The 15,141-nt window shown below is 30.7% G+C and overlaps 3 protein-coding genes across 4 annotated transcripts; 2 read left to right on the top strand and 1 right to left on the bottom strand.

Moving 5' to 3' along the window:
• Nucleotides 1–201: 201 nt before the first annotated feature.
• LOC123271920 (general odorant-binding protein 56h-like) lies at nt 202–5,846 on the bottom strand. Of its 2 annotated transcripts, none has more exons than XM_044738471.1 (5): nt 5,697–5,846; nt 5,416–5,592; nt 5,238–5,343; nt 519–577; nt 202–359 (listed from the first exon to the last, which is right to left on the bottom strand). In XM_044738471.1, the coding sequence occupies exons 1-5, from the start codon at nt 5,742–5,744 to the stop codon at nt 309–311; spliced, it is 441 nt and encodes a 146-aa protein (XP_044594406.1). In that variant the 5' UTR covers nt 5,745–5,846; the 3' UTR covers nt 202–308. The 2 variants fall into 2 exon arrangements, with proteins under 2 accessions (XP_044594406.1, XP_044594407.1); XM_044738472.1 differs by having other exon boundaries at nt 202–353.
• Nucleotides 5,847–9,684: 3,838 nt separating this feature from the next.
• Nucleotides 9,685–10,367, top strand: LOC123272235. The gene is made up of 3 exons (XM_044738934.1): nt 9,685–9,712; nt 9,804–9,950; nt 10,028–10,367. The coding sequence occupies exons 1-3, from the start codon at nt 9,685–9,687 to the stop codon at nt 10,342–10,344; spliced, it is 492 nt and encodes a 163-aa protein (XP_044594869.1). The 3' UTR covers nt 10,345–10,367.
• A 342-nt stretch (nt 10,368–10,709) lies between these two features.
• On the top strand, nt 10,710–11,793 carry LOC123272234. The gene is made up of 2 exons (XM_044738933.1): nt 10,710–10,870; nt 10,940–11,793. The coding sequence occupies exons 1-2, from the start codon at nt 10,861–10,863 to the stop codon at nt 11,791–11,793; spliced, it is 864 nt and encodes a 287-aa protein (XP_044594868.1). The 5' UTR covers nt 10,710–10,860.
• The last annotated feature ends 3,348 nt before the right edge of the window (nt 11,794–15,141 follow it).

The raw sequence follows: 15,141 nt of genomic DNA, 5'->3' as shown, positions 1-15,141 counted from the left end.
GATTTGAAAAATTAATAAAGAATATTTAAAAATGTTAATTTTTCGATTATTTCATCTTAAAATAATCAGATGACTGTAAAATTAAAAAATTACCAAAATAAAAGAATAACAATTGTCATGCTATTACAGTTTATTAATTAATAAAATATTTTTAAAATTGGTGTACAAAATGTGGTAGTACATTATTATTAATGATTCTATTAATAATAATAATTATCAACATTTTTCATTATATAATTTAAAATTCAGTTTCATATCGTGGCCGTTGAATTATGAAGTTGCACAACACCAAGTTTATCCAGAAACAATTATTGGTCGTGATGGTGGTGGTGGTGGTGATGATGAGGCAGTGCCTGTACAATAATATAATTAAAATTATTATATAACCAAATCATAATCAGGACATAAATGTGTGAAGGTGAGCGCTAACAGAAGTGTTGACTTAGATTTTTATTCTACGTAATATTTATGATCATAAACTAACTACGATTCATATATGTTATTATTATTAGTTTTACCTTATTGTCACGCAGACATTTCATTACGAGATAAGCTGTCTGGCACTCGTCACTTCCCTCTGTAATAAAAACATAATTTAATAAATCTTTTTAACATTATTACAAAGTTAAATGTTAAAAATCAGCTTGTGCTATTAATAATTAAAGGAAAAGATGAAAAAATTGAAAATGTTCAAATTTTCGTATTGTAAATAACAAAAAAAATTTTTTTCTATTTATTTATCAGTTATGGTTAATATTTTCTTATCCATGTGTAAAAAGTTAATGCTAATCTATGAGATAGATAACCACCTTGTAAATTAAAAAAAATCGTTTATTTGTTGCATTTTCTCAATCCTTATGCTTTTAAAAATCACTTCAAAAAATTCCGAAAATTCGAATTCTAACATAGTGCAATTAGTAAAAATGTGCACGCACTCTAAATAGCGCTTAATAGCGAGTGAAAACTTTAAACACGTTTTTTTCAAAACTACTTTTTTTTAAATAGCGGACAGTTCGTCGCCGAAATTATTCGATCGATTTTAATGTTTTTAATCTTGTTTTGCTCGTTGAGATGTTTTGTAAGCTAATCTACGACATGTTGCCAAAAAAAAATTAATTATAGGGAAGCCTGGTGCACGACGGCCCCTTAAGCCGATTTTTCCTTTTTGTGGCTTTTAACCGTCAAATTCATTTATTTGCCATCTACTTTGAACAAATCAGTCGAAATTTTGCAAAAAATCGAAAAAAATTTTTTTTTACTTAAGCTATTACCATCAAAATCTAGAGACTCTCTTTACAGAAAACGTCGTCGAGGGAAAACCACGATTTTTACGAGTTTTGAGTATCCCGACCAGAAATTTAAGTTCGGCGGTGGTTCGTTTCGAATTAAGCATGCCGAATTCCAAGCTCGCGCCGAACCAGAAATCCAAAGTTGGCCCACGTCCCGGAAGTAACGCAGTCGCGAGTTTGGGCCTAACTTGGCTTCCGACTTAGGCGGTGGTTTGGAAACCACACTTGCTGGTGACTATCCAAGCCTCATTCAGTCCGAATTTGGCTACCTAACTAGGCAGCACCCGACTAGAAATTTCAGTGAGGCAGTGATTTGGCGCAAGTAAGGCATGCCGAATTCCAAACTTGCAGTAAGTAAGGCATCCAAACAAGGCCAAAATTTGGGACGTAACGCAGTTGCGAGGCTCAGCCTAACTTGGCTTCCTGATTAGGTTGCAGTTTGGAAACCAAATTCGCAACGAAGAATCCAAATCTAATTCTTTCTTGATTTTTAGCTTTTTTATTATCAAGCGAAAATTAATAATAACAAATGCTTATTTTTTTATCTTCTTTTACTATTTTAAGTATAAATATTAAATTTAGGACTAAATTTTTTAAATATTTTATGAATAAAAAAAAACAAATTCTTTGTTGCTTTTATTTAATATTATTTTATTTTATTTTTTCTGTAATTTTTTTTTTGTTTTTTGGAGCGTTTTTTAATGTAAAGAGGTTTTTTTGATTGGTAGATTTGATAAGTCAAGGGGGAAGGAGATGATGGAGGAGTTAGATACACTAATCTCACATAACACTTAACTTTACTTCACACTCGCCTTAATAGTAATTATAATTAGCGACCTCTTACTTCAAGATACTTATAAGCACAACCAATGTTCAGCTTGCCTAATTTAAAACAAATAAGATTTGAATTGGGCTAGCCTAAGTTCGGAAAGCCAAGTTCGCTCCAAACTAGCAAAACTCAGGTTATCGTTACTTGAAACCAGTTCGGCGTTCCCATATGATATATCAGACTTAACGAATCCATGAAACTTTCCTAGTTACGTTCAAATATGGCAAGCCAAACATTTCGTTCTGCCTACCTTGGTTTTTATGAGGTACAACCTAGGCAAGCCTAAGTTAGGCAAGCCAAACTTGCCCCGAATTGGTTCTTCGGCATATGACTCACTGAAATTTCTAGTCGGGATAGCCAAGAACTCACAGAAAAAAAAATTAACATGGAGCAAAAAAAAAGATCTCAATTAAACAAAAAAAAAAAAAATTAGAAAAACGGTTGACCCTGAAGGCCATCCCTGCAACTTCCCGCTAATTCCATACTTAGGCGCTTAAAATTGCACCAATGACGTTTTTGAGCTCTTCGAGCCTAAAAATACAATTTATGAGTTATTTTGAGCTCTCCGAGCTCAAAAAATAGCTTTTGTACGCTTTTGAGCTCTTCGAGCTCAAAAGTCTGATAGGGATTTGATAAGACACTATTTTTTGAACTTTTAAACCGCAATAACTTTTGAATGAATAAACCGATTTTTACGCGGTTGGCAGCATTCGACGCAGTTTTTCAAGCCTCACAAAGAATCTTAAATTTTGAATTGATCGCGCTAGGAATTTCGGAGTTATTCCGAAAAAACACTTTTTTCGGTTTTCTTTCGTTCATGATATCTCTCGAACGAATCAACCGATTTTGACCGGACTGGTGGCGATCGACGTGGTTTTTTGAGGTTAAGAGCTGATTAGTTTTTGGAATTGAACCATCAAGCCGTATAAAAGTTATTCCAAAAAAACCGCATTTGAAAAAAATTTTTTTTTCAGTTTTTTGAAGATTTCTCAAAATCTATTGATCTGAATCGGTCCAAATAGTTTTCAAAATTTAAGTTTGGTCAAGCCCTTTCGAATGGCATCAACCGCGATGAAATCGGTCAAGCCGTTCAAAAGTTATAAGCGGTTCACATACTTTCACACACACACACACACACACACACACACACACACACACACACACACACACACACACACACACACACACACACACACACACACACACACACACACATACATACAGACAGACACCGTGACAACCTCGCGGGGATAGTCAGGGAAGCTTCCTGTGACCTTCAAACGTCGAGATCTGATGAAAACTCGATTTTTGCAAAAGGGGGTGAAAACAATAACTTCCCGATTTTTGAAAATCTTCGATTTTCATAGCGGGAAGTTAAAAATAAATTAATTAAAACTGAAAAATTTGAAAAAAAAAAAAAAAAAACATTTTAAATATAAAAATGATGATTGCCATTGTCTGTATTGCAATGGACTTTCCTTAGAGTCCTCAGAGTCATAGATTCAATGTAAAAATTGTAATAAATGGTCTTATGATTCTTGCGCAGGAATTGACAAAGATTATTCTGACGAATATGTTTGTGATCATTGCGAATAATCGTATATTCATTAAAGTATCTCGATGTGATTTTCTAATCATCGAACATTTATATTTCATGGTTTATTCAAAGTGTAATTTTTGTTAACGTCTTAAAAAATTATTATAAATTTTAATAGATAAAAAATACAGAGATGTTATTTAGCAATGAATTGGTAACATTAGTTTACATTGATTGAAATCACAGGTAGAGTTTTCATATTGAGCTTTTTAAATACGTAATATCTTGAACCAGACCTTTTTTTTATATTTTTATCAAGTCAAAATTAGAAATATGAATTGCGTAGAGTAAGACATCCTTGGAGGAATTCAAATAAAACTTTGAGATTAGGTTTCTGTCTGGTGCAGATAATACCGTGATCAATAATTCATCATATAATGATTACTGTTTTAATTTTAAAAAACAGTGTTTTCAATTTTTTATAAGCTATATAATTCAACTTTTCATTAAATTTTTCAGTTTAATTAAACTCATTCTGATTCATTGACTTGAAAAGGCCTAAAATAATGAATTCTTTAAATTTGTGATTTTTTTCTCGAGTGGTCCATTATGCCCCACTTATCACATTTTGGCCCGAAATATTATAAAAACATCATAGAGGCCATAACTTGACGGAAAATGGAAAAAAAAATTTTTACCTAATTTATGAGAGGGGCTGTTATGCCCGAAACCGTCGTGCACCTCTCTCCCCTGTATGATTCAATTTTTTGTTAAATTTTTTAGTTCAATAAAATTTTTTTTTAATTCATTTTACCACAAATATATCATAATTTGAAAAAAAAAAAAAAAAATTATTTTTCGTTACAATTTTTTTCTCGAGTGGTCCATTATGCCCCACATATCACATATTGGCCCAAAATATCATAAAAACATTATAGAGGTCATAACTTGAGGGAAATTGAAAAAAAAAATATTTTACTTAATTTTTGAGGGAGGCTGTCGTGCCCCAGGTTCCCCTAACCAGATTTAACGTACGCCCGCAAGCGCGCGTCTGAATGTTCGTATGGAATCACGTATATTTTTATGCTTATGATATATTTGACCAATCAAACTATGAATAAATTGGCTTCACATATATATTTCATTTCAATTTTATGTTGGGACATTTTTTTAAACCGAGAATAGTGAAAAACTGGGGTATTTTTTAACATTTTTATCAAACATCTGGCAGTTTTTTTTTGGCAAATTGTGGTAGATTGTCTCGTAAAGGACTGTTCTTTCAAAGATGCCGTGTTTTTTTTATCTTTCCTATTCACCGATTAACTGTCTACCATGGGACAGCATATTTTTGAGGCTTTAACTTCGGCGCCTCTTAGATAGTTTTTTAAAAAAATGAAATTTAAAAAAATCAAGTACTTTTGTATTTTATAAGCTTTAAATAAAAGTTTAAAAAAAAATTAATTGTAATATCCTAGACAGAATCTGAAAAGAAAATTATTGAAAATTGTGCATTTTTTAGCGTTCCAAAGTCATCTACCTTAAAAAATCTACAATGATATCATGAACATAAAAAGAAACTTACTCTCTTCAGTGCATTTTGTGATCGCTTCAACCTTCTTTTCACGATCGGGTATGTCAGCTGGAAGCTTCTCGAGCATTTTGTCTTTGTTGAATTGTCCATCAACCATCTTAACAAAATAACCAAATTTTTACAGGACAAATCTGTTGTAAGATGAAAAATTTCAAAAATATGTACGTACAGCACCCATTTCTTTGGCCATACAAGCTGTGAAGCATTTTATTTTTTGATCGGGTTCTTCTCCGTTTTTCTGAGCTTCATGAGCCTTATGTAGCTCTTCTTTTTCGATTCCTCCTTCTTTGAGACACTTCTCGAAGGTTGCTTTCATTTTCGCCCTTTTCTCTTCGTCTCCAAGTACCTAAATAGTTTTCAAAAATATTTTTAGAATCGAAACTCAGATCAATGCAACACAAAAATTAACTTGATTCTGTATCAATAGTGAATAAAAATAATAAAACTTACTCCAACAAGAAGAGCACAGGTTACCAGCACGAAAATTGATGAACGCATTGTTTAGTTAGTTGTTTGTTAGTTAGCTAGTTGTTTGTTCAAAGGACGTTTGAAAAACTTATGTCCATGCTGTGAAATAACTTGTCTTATATACCAGTGACAGATTCATTACTTCCTAGTCTCCCTGAAAAAATAATTGACTTATACGTAATGCTACTATTATTCGTATTCGTAAGTTTATTTTTATTGTTATATTTTTTTTAACTTACGATCTCGTTTAGTTTTATAAGAATCAAGATCAGCACACAACCGCAAGTGACATAATTGCTGACTACCTGAAATCGCTTTTAATGATCGATGATGAATTGTTATGAATTGTCTATGGATTTTTAGTTCGTGGAATTGTGCTCTGTCATTGAGGATTTAAAATTACTTCCTACTCGCGGTATTGTTTATTGAACATTAAAAATGATATTAAGCTAATTTTTATAATTTTTATCCGGCATGACGATGCTTGAATATAAGTTTTTAAAAGGTGTTGATTATTATTATCAAAAGTTACAATTATATATTATTATTGAAGAAAATTCAATAGTTGATTGTTTGTGAAAAATAATTTATAATTGATACTAGCGGACCCGACAGACGTTGTCCTGTACACACGTCTTAAATTTAGAAATTTTAAGCTTTTTCGAATAAGCTGTTACCGTTTGGACTGTTTTGATGAAAATTATTATTAAAACGTTATTATAATGGAATATTTTAATTAACTTGTGATTGATTTCACCACAATAACACAAAATTTTCTTGAATCTGATCGCAGCGCCTACACGGAGAGAATTTAATGGTAAATACAACTATCCGAGTATTGTAAAAACATACTTCTTAGTATGAATGATTGCAAGAACTATCCAAATTGTTAACTGAACCATCCAGATAGTTACATTTACCATCTGGATAATAATTATTACCATCTGGCTGGTAACTTAAAGATGGTAAACTTAATCATAATATATGTTAACCGCTAAAATCATGTTGATTGTAAATTCTACAATCATGATGGTAATTATTACCATCGCAGCTAGTAATATGATTAGTCACTATGTGACTACCGTGACAAGTGAATTATAAATAAACAAAAATTTCGCTTTATTAAATAATGACTTTTGTTAAATTGCGCTGTACTTTCTTAAATATTGACGTTTTTGAAAATATAAGCATATACGTTTTTGAAGATATAAGCATATATTTTATATATTTATATATAATATAGATAAATATATAAAACATATGAAAAATTGATATGGGTACTCAAATGAAAGGTCTCGATGAGTGTAATGTCTGGGTGAATTTACATTTTTAAAAATGTCAATAGTTTACAAGATACAAGGTTATTTCTTAATTATTGATATTTTTAAAGATGTAAGCTTATCCTGATGTCACACTCATCAAGAGCTTTCATTTGAGTACCCACATGCATTTCTGATATATTTTTGATATATACATATACAGAGTGTCCCAGAAGTAACGGACGCCATTGTAGCATCTGATAAACAAAATAATTCTGAGACGAAAAGTCCTTAGCCATTTTTTAATCAGACGCATAGATAATTAATTATTAATTAAAATAACGTCCTTTTATGCGTTAGAGAGAGAGCACTAGTGTCAAGTCAAGTGCGTTCCAACGAAGACGCTTGCACGTGTGAATGTGTAAGTAAATATGTGTGACTACGTTAGCTATAGAAACCAGTTAGTCATACAGTTAGTTGTGTCTTTGTTTGGCACATACTTTACTGGACACTGGCGCTCTCTCTCTAACAAATAAAGAGACGTTATTTTTAATTAATAATTAATTATCTATACGGTTAATTGAAAAATGGCTAAGGACTTTTCGTCTCAGAATTATTTTTTTCATCAGATGCTACAATGGCGTCCGTGACTTTTGGGACACCCTGTATATAATATACATAAATATATGAAATATATGAAAAATTGATGTGGGTACTCAAATGAAACGTCTCGATGAGTGTAATGTCGGGGTGAGCTTATATCTTTAAAAATGTCAATAGTTGACAAGATAGCAATGTCAGTTCTTAATTATTGACATTTTTTAATATATAAGCTCATCCTGATGTCACACTCACCAAGAGCTTTCATTTGAGTACCCACATGCATTTTGATATATTTTTCATATATACATATGGGGCATTCCACACCAAATCGACCACTTTTGAACCCGACCCCTTTAGATTTTGCTGAAACTTTTCCATCCTTTTCTACCCTTTGGAAAACATTTTTGAGAATTTTTTCAAATTTTTTTGTCCAACCTCAAAAAAGTTATGAATTTTTCAAAAAAATGGCTTTTTTATTTTCAAATAGCCATAACTTTTTTAGAAATTAACTTTTGGATACCTTTTTTTTTTAAAAAATTTTTGTTTTTGAATGAATTTTTCGAAAAAATATACGAAAAAAATTTAAAATGATCAATTATATAAAATAATCGGTTTTTTTAAGTACAATCGTCATTTTTTCGAAGTCCGCCATTTTCTTTTTTTTTTTTTTTCTCAAAAAAAACTTCAATTTAATTGACAACTATCCCCGCTAATCCCGAGCAGGGCGGATTTTTTTTTATATTTTTTTTTATCTATTTAAAAAAAAATTTTGTTTAATTTTAAAAAATGAAAATTTTTTTTTCATAAATACTATTTATATAACAATAAAAATGTTATTTAATGGTTCTGAGGTATTATAATTTCTATTTATTATCTTAATCTTCGATTATAATGACTGAAATTCAAATTTTGGCGCGTCAATAGGATCGATAAACTAGGGTATGGCAATCACAGACTTACCTATAGCCAGTTTAGTAGATACACGTGATTATGTTTCGATTCAAAAATCTATAGTGTTCCTCTATATTGAAATCTAGAACATAACCTATAAATCTTTTTTGCGTTTTAGTGTCGAATAAAAAATTGTTGTCATTACATTTGATAAATAAAAAAATTAGAAAAACGGTTGACCCTGAAGGCCATCCCTGCAACTTCCCGCTAATTCCATACTTAGGCGATTAAAATTGCACCAATGATGTTTTTGAGCTCTTCGAGCTTAAAAATACAATTTATGGATTATCTTGAGCTCTCCGAGCTCAAAGAGATTGCTTTCCTATGCTTTTGAGCTCTTCGAGCTCAAAAGTCTGATAGAGATTTGATAAGACACTATTTTTTGAATTTTTAAACCGCAATAACTTTTGAATGAATAAACCGATTTTCACGCGGTTGGCAGCATTCGACGCAGTTTTTTAAGCCTCACAAAGAATCTTAAATTTTGAATTGATCGCGCTAGGAATTTCGGAGTTATTCCGTAGAAACACTTTTTTTGGTTTTCTTTCGTTCACGATATCTCTCGAACGAATCAACCGATTTTGACCGGACTAGTGGCGATCGACGTGGTTTTTTGAGGTTAAGAGTTGATTAGTTTTTGGAATTGAACCATCAAGCCGTATAAAAGTTATTCCAAAAAAACCGCATTTGAAAAAAATTTTTTTTTCAGTTTTTTGAAGATTTCTCAAAGTCTATTGATCTGAATCGGTCCAAATAGTTTTCAAAATCTAAGTTTGGTCAAGCCCTTTCGAATGGCATCAACCGCGATAAAATCGGTCAAGCCGTTCAAAAGTTATAAGCGGTTCACATACTTTCACATACTTTCACGCATACTTTCACACACACACACACACACACACACACACACACACACACACACACACACACACACACACACACACACACACACACACACACACACACACACACACACACACACACACACACACACACACACATACAGACACCGTGACAACCTCGCGGGGATAGTCAGGGAAGCTTCCTGTGACCTTCAAACGTCGAGATCTGATGAAAACTCGATTTTTGCAAAACGGGGTGAAAACAATAACTTCCCGATTTTCTTAGCGGGAAGTTAAAAATTTCTCAAGTTTATGAACATGTTCCTGATTCACTCTTTGTGGAAGTGTTAATTATTTTGATTTTACTAATCTCCATCTAGTGGAATAATTTCATTGAAACATCATGGCATCAATGAAGCAATTTGATCGATGATTAGTTAGACAACAAACAAATACTCGTGATGATCCTAATGTTGATTCAAGTGATCACGAAGGCAACTCTAGTGACAGTAATGAAAACGATGATCATTTTGATAGCGATAGTAATACAACTGCCACAGATCTACCATTATCATTATCATTCCGTAAGGTTTTTAAATTATTTATACGTTTCTTAATTGAATACATTTTGAGTTATTACATGTTTTTATTATTTTTTAAGGTTCTATGTCATTTGATAACGAACCAAAAAATTCACAACCAAGCTCGGCATCTCAAGTTAGCGCTGCAACTCAGTTACCTGTAATAAATCATGCATTACAGCTGTTAAATCAATCACCAATCCCATCAAGGAAATTAAATGACAATCAATTTTTAAACAACAAAATAAATCAGATATCTGACAGCTTGAAAAAGGTTTTACTCTCTTCAACTGATGAAGACCCGGTCGATGATGATGGTGAAAATTTTCGCGCTTTAATAAAATTACTGCAAGACAAATTTAACGATAAAGAAACGGAAAAATCATTGAAAATATAGGTTTTAACATTATTACCTGAACAATGGAGTGAAAGACGTATTTCTGAAACTATGAATACATCAAGACATACGTCAAGGGTAGCAAAAGCGTTGGTTGAAGAAAAAGGTCCACTTTCAGTACCTGAATCAAAATTAGATATATATAGCATTAAATTGATGTCTTAAACACAACTGAAGACTCACTTACTCAACATCTTTTTTTATAGGGAGAAAAATTGCAGATCAAGTGAAATGAAAGTTGAAAATTTTTATAATGATGATGAGTACAGTGCTCCGATGCCAGGTATGGAAGATTTTGTTTCAGTTCGAAATGATGATGGTAATTGAGTACCCGTCCAAAAAAGACTTGTCCTGTCTAGCTTAAAAGAATTATACCAATGTTTTCGGGAAATAAACGCTGCAGAGAAAATTGGATTTTCGAGATTTGCTTCTCTGCGACCTAAACATTGTGTGTTAGCAGGGGCAAGTGGAACACATACCATCTGTGTCTATACGATCCATCAAAACGTTAAGTTAATGATGCTTGGTAATTATCAAATTCATTAACAGTTATAAATGTGTGAATTTTTATTTAACTAAATCACAAATGTTTCAGGTGCGAATATTCATTCTCTAACAAGAAATACAGATATATCCATTACACACTATAGTGATTGTTTGAGTTTGATTGTATGTAAATCTCCATCGTTTCTATGTTATTTGGGTAGATGTGAAAACTGTCCAGGGGTAGATGAGTTGAGTAACCTTTTACTGGCATGTTTTGAAAATCACGAAATTGAGAATATTACATATAAGTATTGGATATCTAAACCGAGAAGCAGTTTAGAAACTATTATTAAGCCTATAGAAGAATTTGTTGAAGATTTTTGTACTGAATTGAAAACTCTTCTACCTTACTCATTTATTGCTAAAGAACAAGCAAAATTTTTGAAAACATTGAGAGAAACATTAGAACCAAATGAATTTATCATTATTTGTGATTTTGCAGAAAATTACGCGTTCGTAGTGCAAAACGCGGCATCTGGTTTTCACTGGAACAATAATCAAGCAACAATTTTCCCAGTAGTGATTTATTATAAAGTAAATGGCGAACTTGAACACAAAAGTTTAGTAATTATTTCAGATTGTAATAATCATGATGCCGTTGCCGTACATGTTTTTATCAAATTAATAACTGACTATGTGAAAAGTCTTCCTGAACGTTGTAACAAAATTTATTATTTTTCTGACGGGGCTCCTCAACAATTTAAAAACTTTAAAAACTTCGTAAATTTATATTATCACGAAGAGGATTTCGACATTCCTGCTGAATGGCATTTTTTTGCGACAGCCCATGGCAAAGGTCCATGTGATGGTATTGGTGGTACCATTAAACGATATGCAGCAAGAGCAAGTCTCCAACTTGCGGTTGACAAACAAATAACAACGCCTGAAGAAGTCTTTGAATAGATTTCTGATCCGGACAACTTGCCAAACATCATAACTAAGTTTTCCCCAGAAGAGGATTATAAAACAGCAGTAAATGATTTAAATGAAAGATTTTTAAAAACAAAACCGATCACAGGAACTTAACAATTACACTGTATAATTCCAGACAAAAATGGTTGTTTGTACATTAAAAACTTTTCAAATTCCAACGAGCACAAAATTTGTAAAATATTTAAACGCCAGAGACGTAATTAATAAATTGTTGAATAATTTTTCAGTCATTGAAAATTTACTTTATTAATCATTAATCCTAGTCAAAAAAATAGAAAATTAATATAATAAATAGAGATTATAATACCTCAGAACCATTAAATAACATTTTTATTGTTATATAAATAGTATTTATGAAAAAAAAATTTTCATTTTTTAAAATTAAACAAAAATTTTTTTTAAATAAATAAAAAAAATATAAAAAAAAATCGGCCCTGCTCGGAATTAGCGGGGATAGTTGTCAAATAAATTGAAGTTTTTTTTGAAAAAAAAAAAAAAATAAAATGGCGGACTTCGAAAAAATGACGATTGTACTTAAAAAAACCGATTATTTTATATAATTGATCATGTTAAATTTTTTTCGTATATTTTTTCGAAAAGTTCATTCAAAAACAAAAATTTTTTAAAAAAAAAAGGTACCCAAAAGTTAATTTCTAAAAAGTTATGGCTATTTGAAAATAAAAAAGCCATTTTTTTGAAAAATTCATAACTTTTTTGAGGTTGGACAGAAAAATTTGAAAAAATTCTCAAAAATGTTTTCCAAAGGGTAGAAAAGGATGGAAAAGTTTCAGCAAAATCTAAAGGGGTCGGGTTCAAAAGTGGTTGATTTGGCGTGAAATGCCCCATATATAATAGGGTAAAACTTTTAATTTTTTTTTCTTTAGCTACCGCGAAAATATCGTCCAAGATGACGAAAAAAAAATTCTGGTAGAGTTTGAGCTCTTAATATCAATATCTAGAGGTGTCACATGGTAATTTTCGATTTCCCATTTAAATAACACAGGAATTTTTTTTTTTTTTTTTTTTTTTTTTTTTTTTGGAATTTTGATGTATTTCAACGAGTTATTGTATGGTAAAAGTAAATAGATATTTTTGTAGGAAATTGAACGGCCTACAAAAAAGGTCTGATATAATTTTTCGCTAAGTCAACTCGATTAAAAGTTATTCGCAGTTAAAATTCAACTTAAAATAATATACGATGACTTTCACAATTTTTTATACTTTTTAACAATAAAACGGCTTAAAATCATAAAACTACATATTTTTCGTGAATTTTCTCATTTTTACTTCCCAAAATTATTGAGAAAAACTTATGTCATATATAGCACACAATTCGAATAAAAGCGTTGAAAACTGATTTCAATGTAGTCGGAAGTACTGTAAAGATTTTTGATGCGATTATATATATATATATATATATATATGAAAAATATATTTTGACATATATTTTTTTTGCGCTAAATATATGCTTACTTATATTTTGAAATATATTACCGTCTATATGTTTGCATGTATGTTCATTATATATGAAAGCATATATGTGTACATTGTAAAAACGTTCTAATCGGCCATTTTTTACAAAGTTATGGGTATTGAAAAAAAAAGTGACGTCTTTTTTTGAAAATCAGTAAGGATGCCTCATATTAATACGCTTACATGTATGTGTACATATTAGGGTGTCCGTTATTTCCCAAGTTGATTTTTTTTTCGCGATCGCCCCCTTGATTTTCAGTTCTTGGCCTAAAAAAAAATATCTTACACAATAAGCTCTTAATTACCAAATTGAACCGTGCCGAAGTCGAGTTACATTTCCCATTTAAATAACATGGGAATTTGGAACTTTTTGCAATTATTTTTTTTTCTTCAAAAAAAATGTCACCACGATTATGATCGGTGCATATTCTGATGAGAAATTGAATGCTCTACAAAAAAGTTCTCTTATAATTTTTCGATAAAATCATTTCTTTAGAAGTTATTTGTGGTTAAAGTTGTGTATATAGTTATTATCATAGTTTTGCAGTCTTGATATAAAGTTTTTTGTGTTATAATCATTTATTTTATCTATAAATGTTCCAAAAATTTTATCAAAATGATTAATAGTTACAATAACGTTAACAATACGATGTATTGAATACATTTTTAATAATATTGCCGCTTATTTGTATTTTTTCTGTCTCTATTCACATTTATTTGTTAAGCAATTTTTAGTTGCATTATTAGAGTGCCAATGAAATCAAATTTTATAAACCAGTTGCATTTCACTATGCACGCTAGATGTCAAAAGCGATTTATTCGCTGAAAATATATATTTTTCGGGACATTTTCGAGTTAGATCTTGAAACGCAACAAAATCTTTTGCATATTTGTTCATTCATAGTATTTATTTAGGCAGTATTGCACAAATTCAAAAACCATCTGTGGTGTTTAACTGGTGAAAAAGCTGATTTGACTTTTTTCGATTCAAATACATAACTTCACGTAAAACGAAAAATGATTAAGACAGTTGGGTTCTGCAAGGCATATTCCAAGAAAATTATGAAATTTTTTTTATCGAAAGATAAATATATTAACAATTCACTACCAAAATTTCAGATCGATTCACCACACCGTTTTTGAGAAATTAATTTTCGAAATTGCATCATTTATACGCAGAGGTATAGAGAGATGGTAAAGTTAGTATGAAATCTTCCATACCACCCGAGTGATGCAAATAATTTCATACTATAGTACATAACTTCATACTATAGTATATAACTTCACATATAAAAGTTATGTAACTTCACCATCTTTCTATACCTTTGCGTGTAAATGTTGCAATTTCGAAAATTCATTGCTTAAAAACATTTTGGTGAATTGATCTGAAATTTTGGTGGTGAATCATTAATATAATTCTTTCAATAAAAAAAAATTCATAATTTTCTTGAAATATGTCTTGCAGGATCCAACTACGTTAAATTATTAAAATGTAATGAAAATTTCGATTTTGATTCCCCCTGAACGCTATATAGTTAATGCAGATAATGAAATTATCAATTCAAAAAAAAAAGATATTGATTTCTTTCTTAAATAAATTAATTGTTATTAATTCAAATTCGATGAAAATTTTTTTTTTGATTCAACATAAATAAAAAATTGCTAGAGATTAACTTTGAGACATGAGTCACCAATAATGATTGTTTGGAAGGATTAGACATTGTTAATAATCTACAATTGTTAACGATGTAGCCGAAAGAGCGCTTCGATGAACTCAAAAATACATCAACAATTTAACGCATAAAAAAGAACAAAAACAATATTTAGTGCAAATTATTCATGAAA

The sequence above is a fragment of the Cotesia glomerata genome, linkage group LG9 (genome assembly GCF_020080835.1).
Source record: "Cotesia glomerata isolate CgM1 linkage group LG9, MPM_Cglom_v2.3, whole genome shotgun sequence".
Taxonomy (NCBI): Eukaryota; Metazoa; Arthropoda; class Insecta; order Hymenoptera; family Braconidae; genus Cotesia; species Cotesia glomerata.
This window is presented reverse-complemented; position numbering and strand designations above follow the sequence as displayed.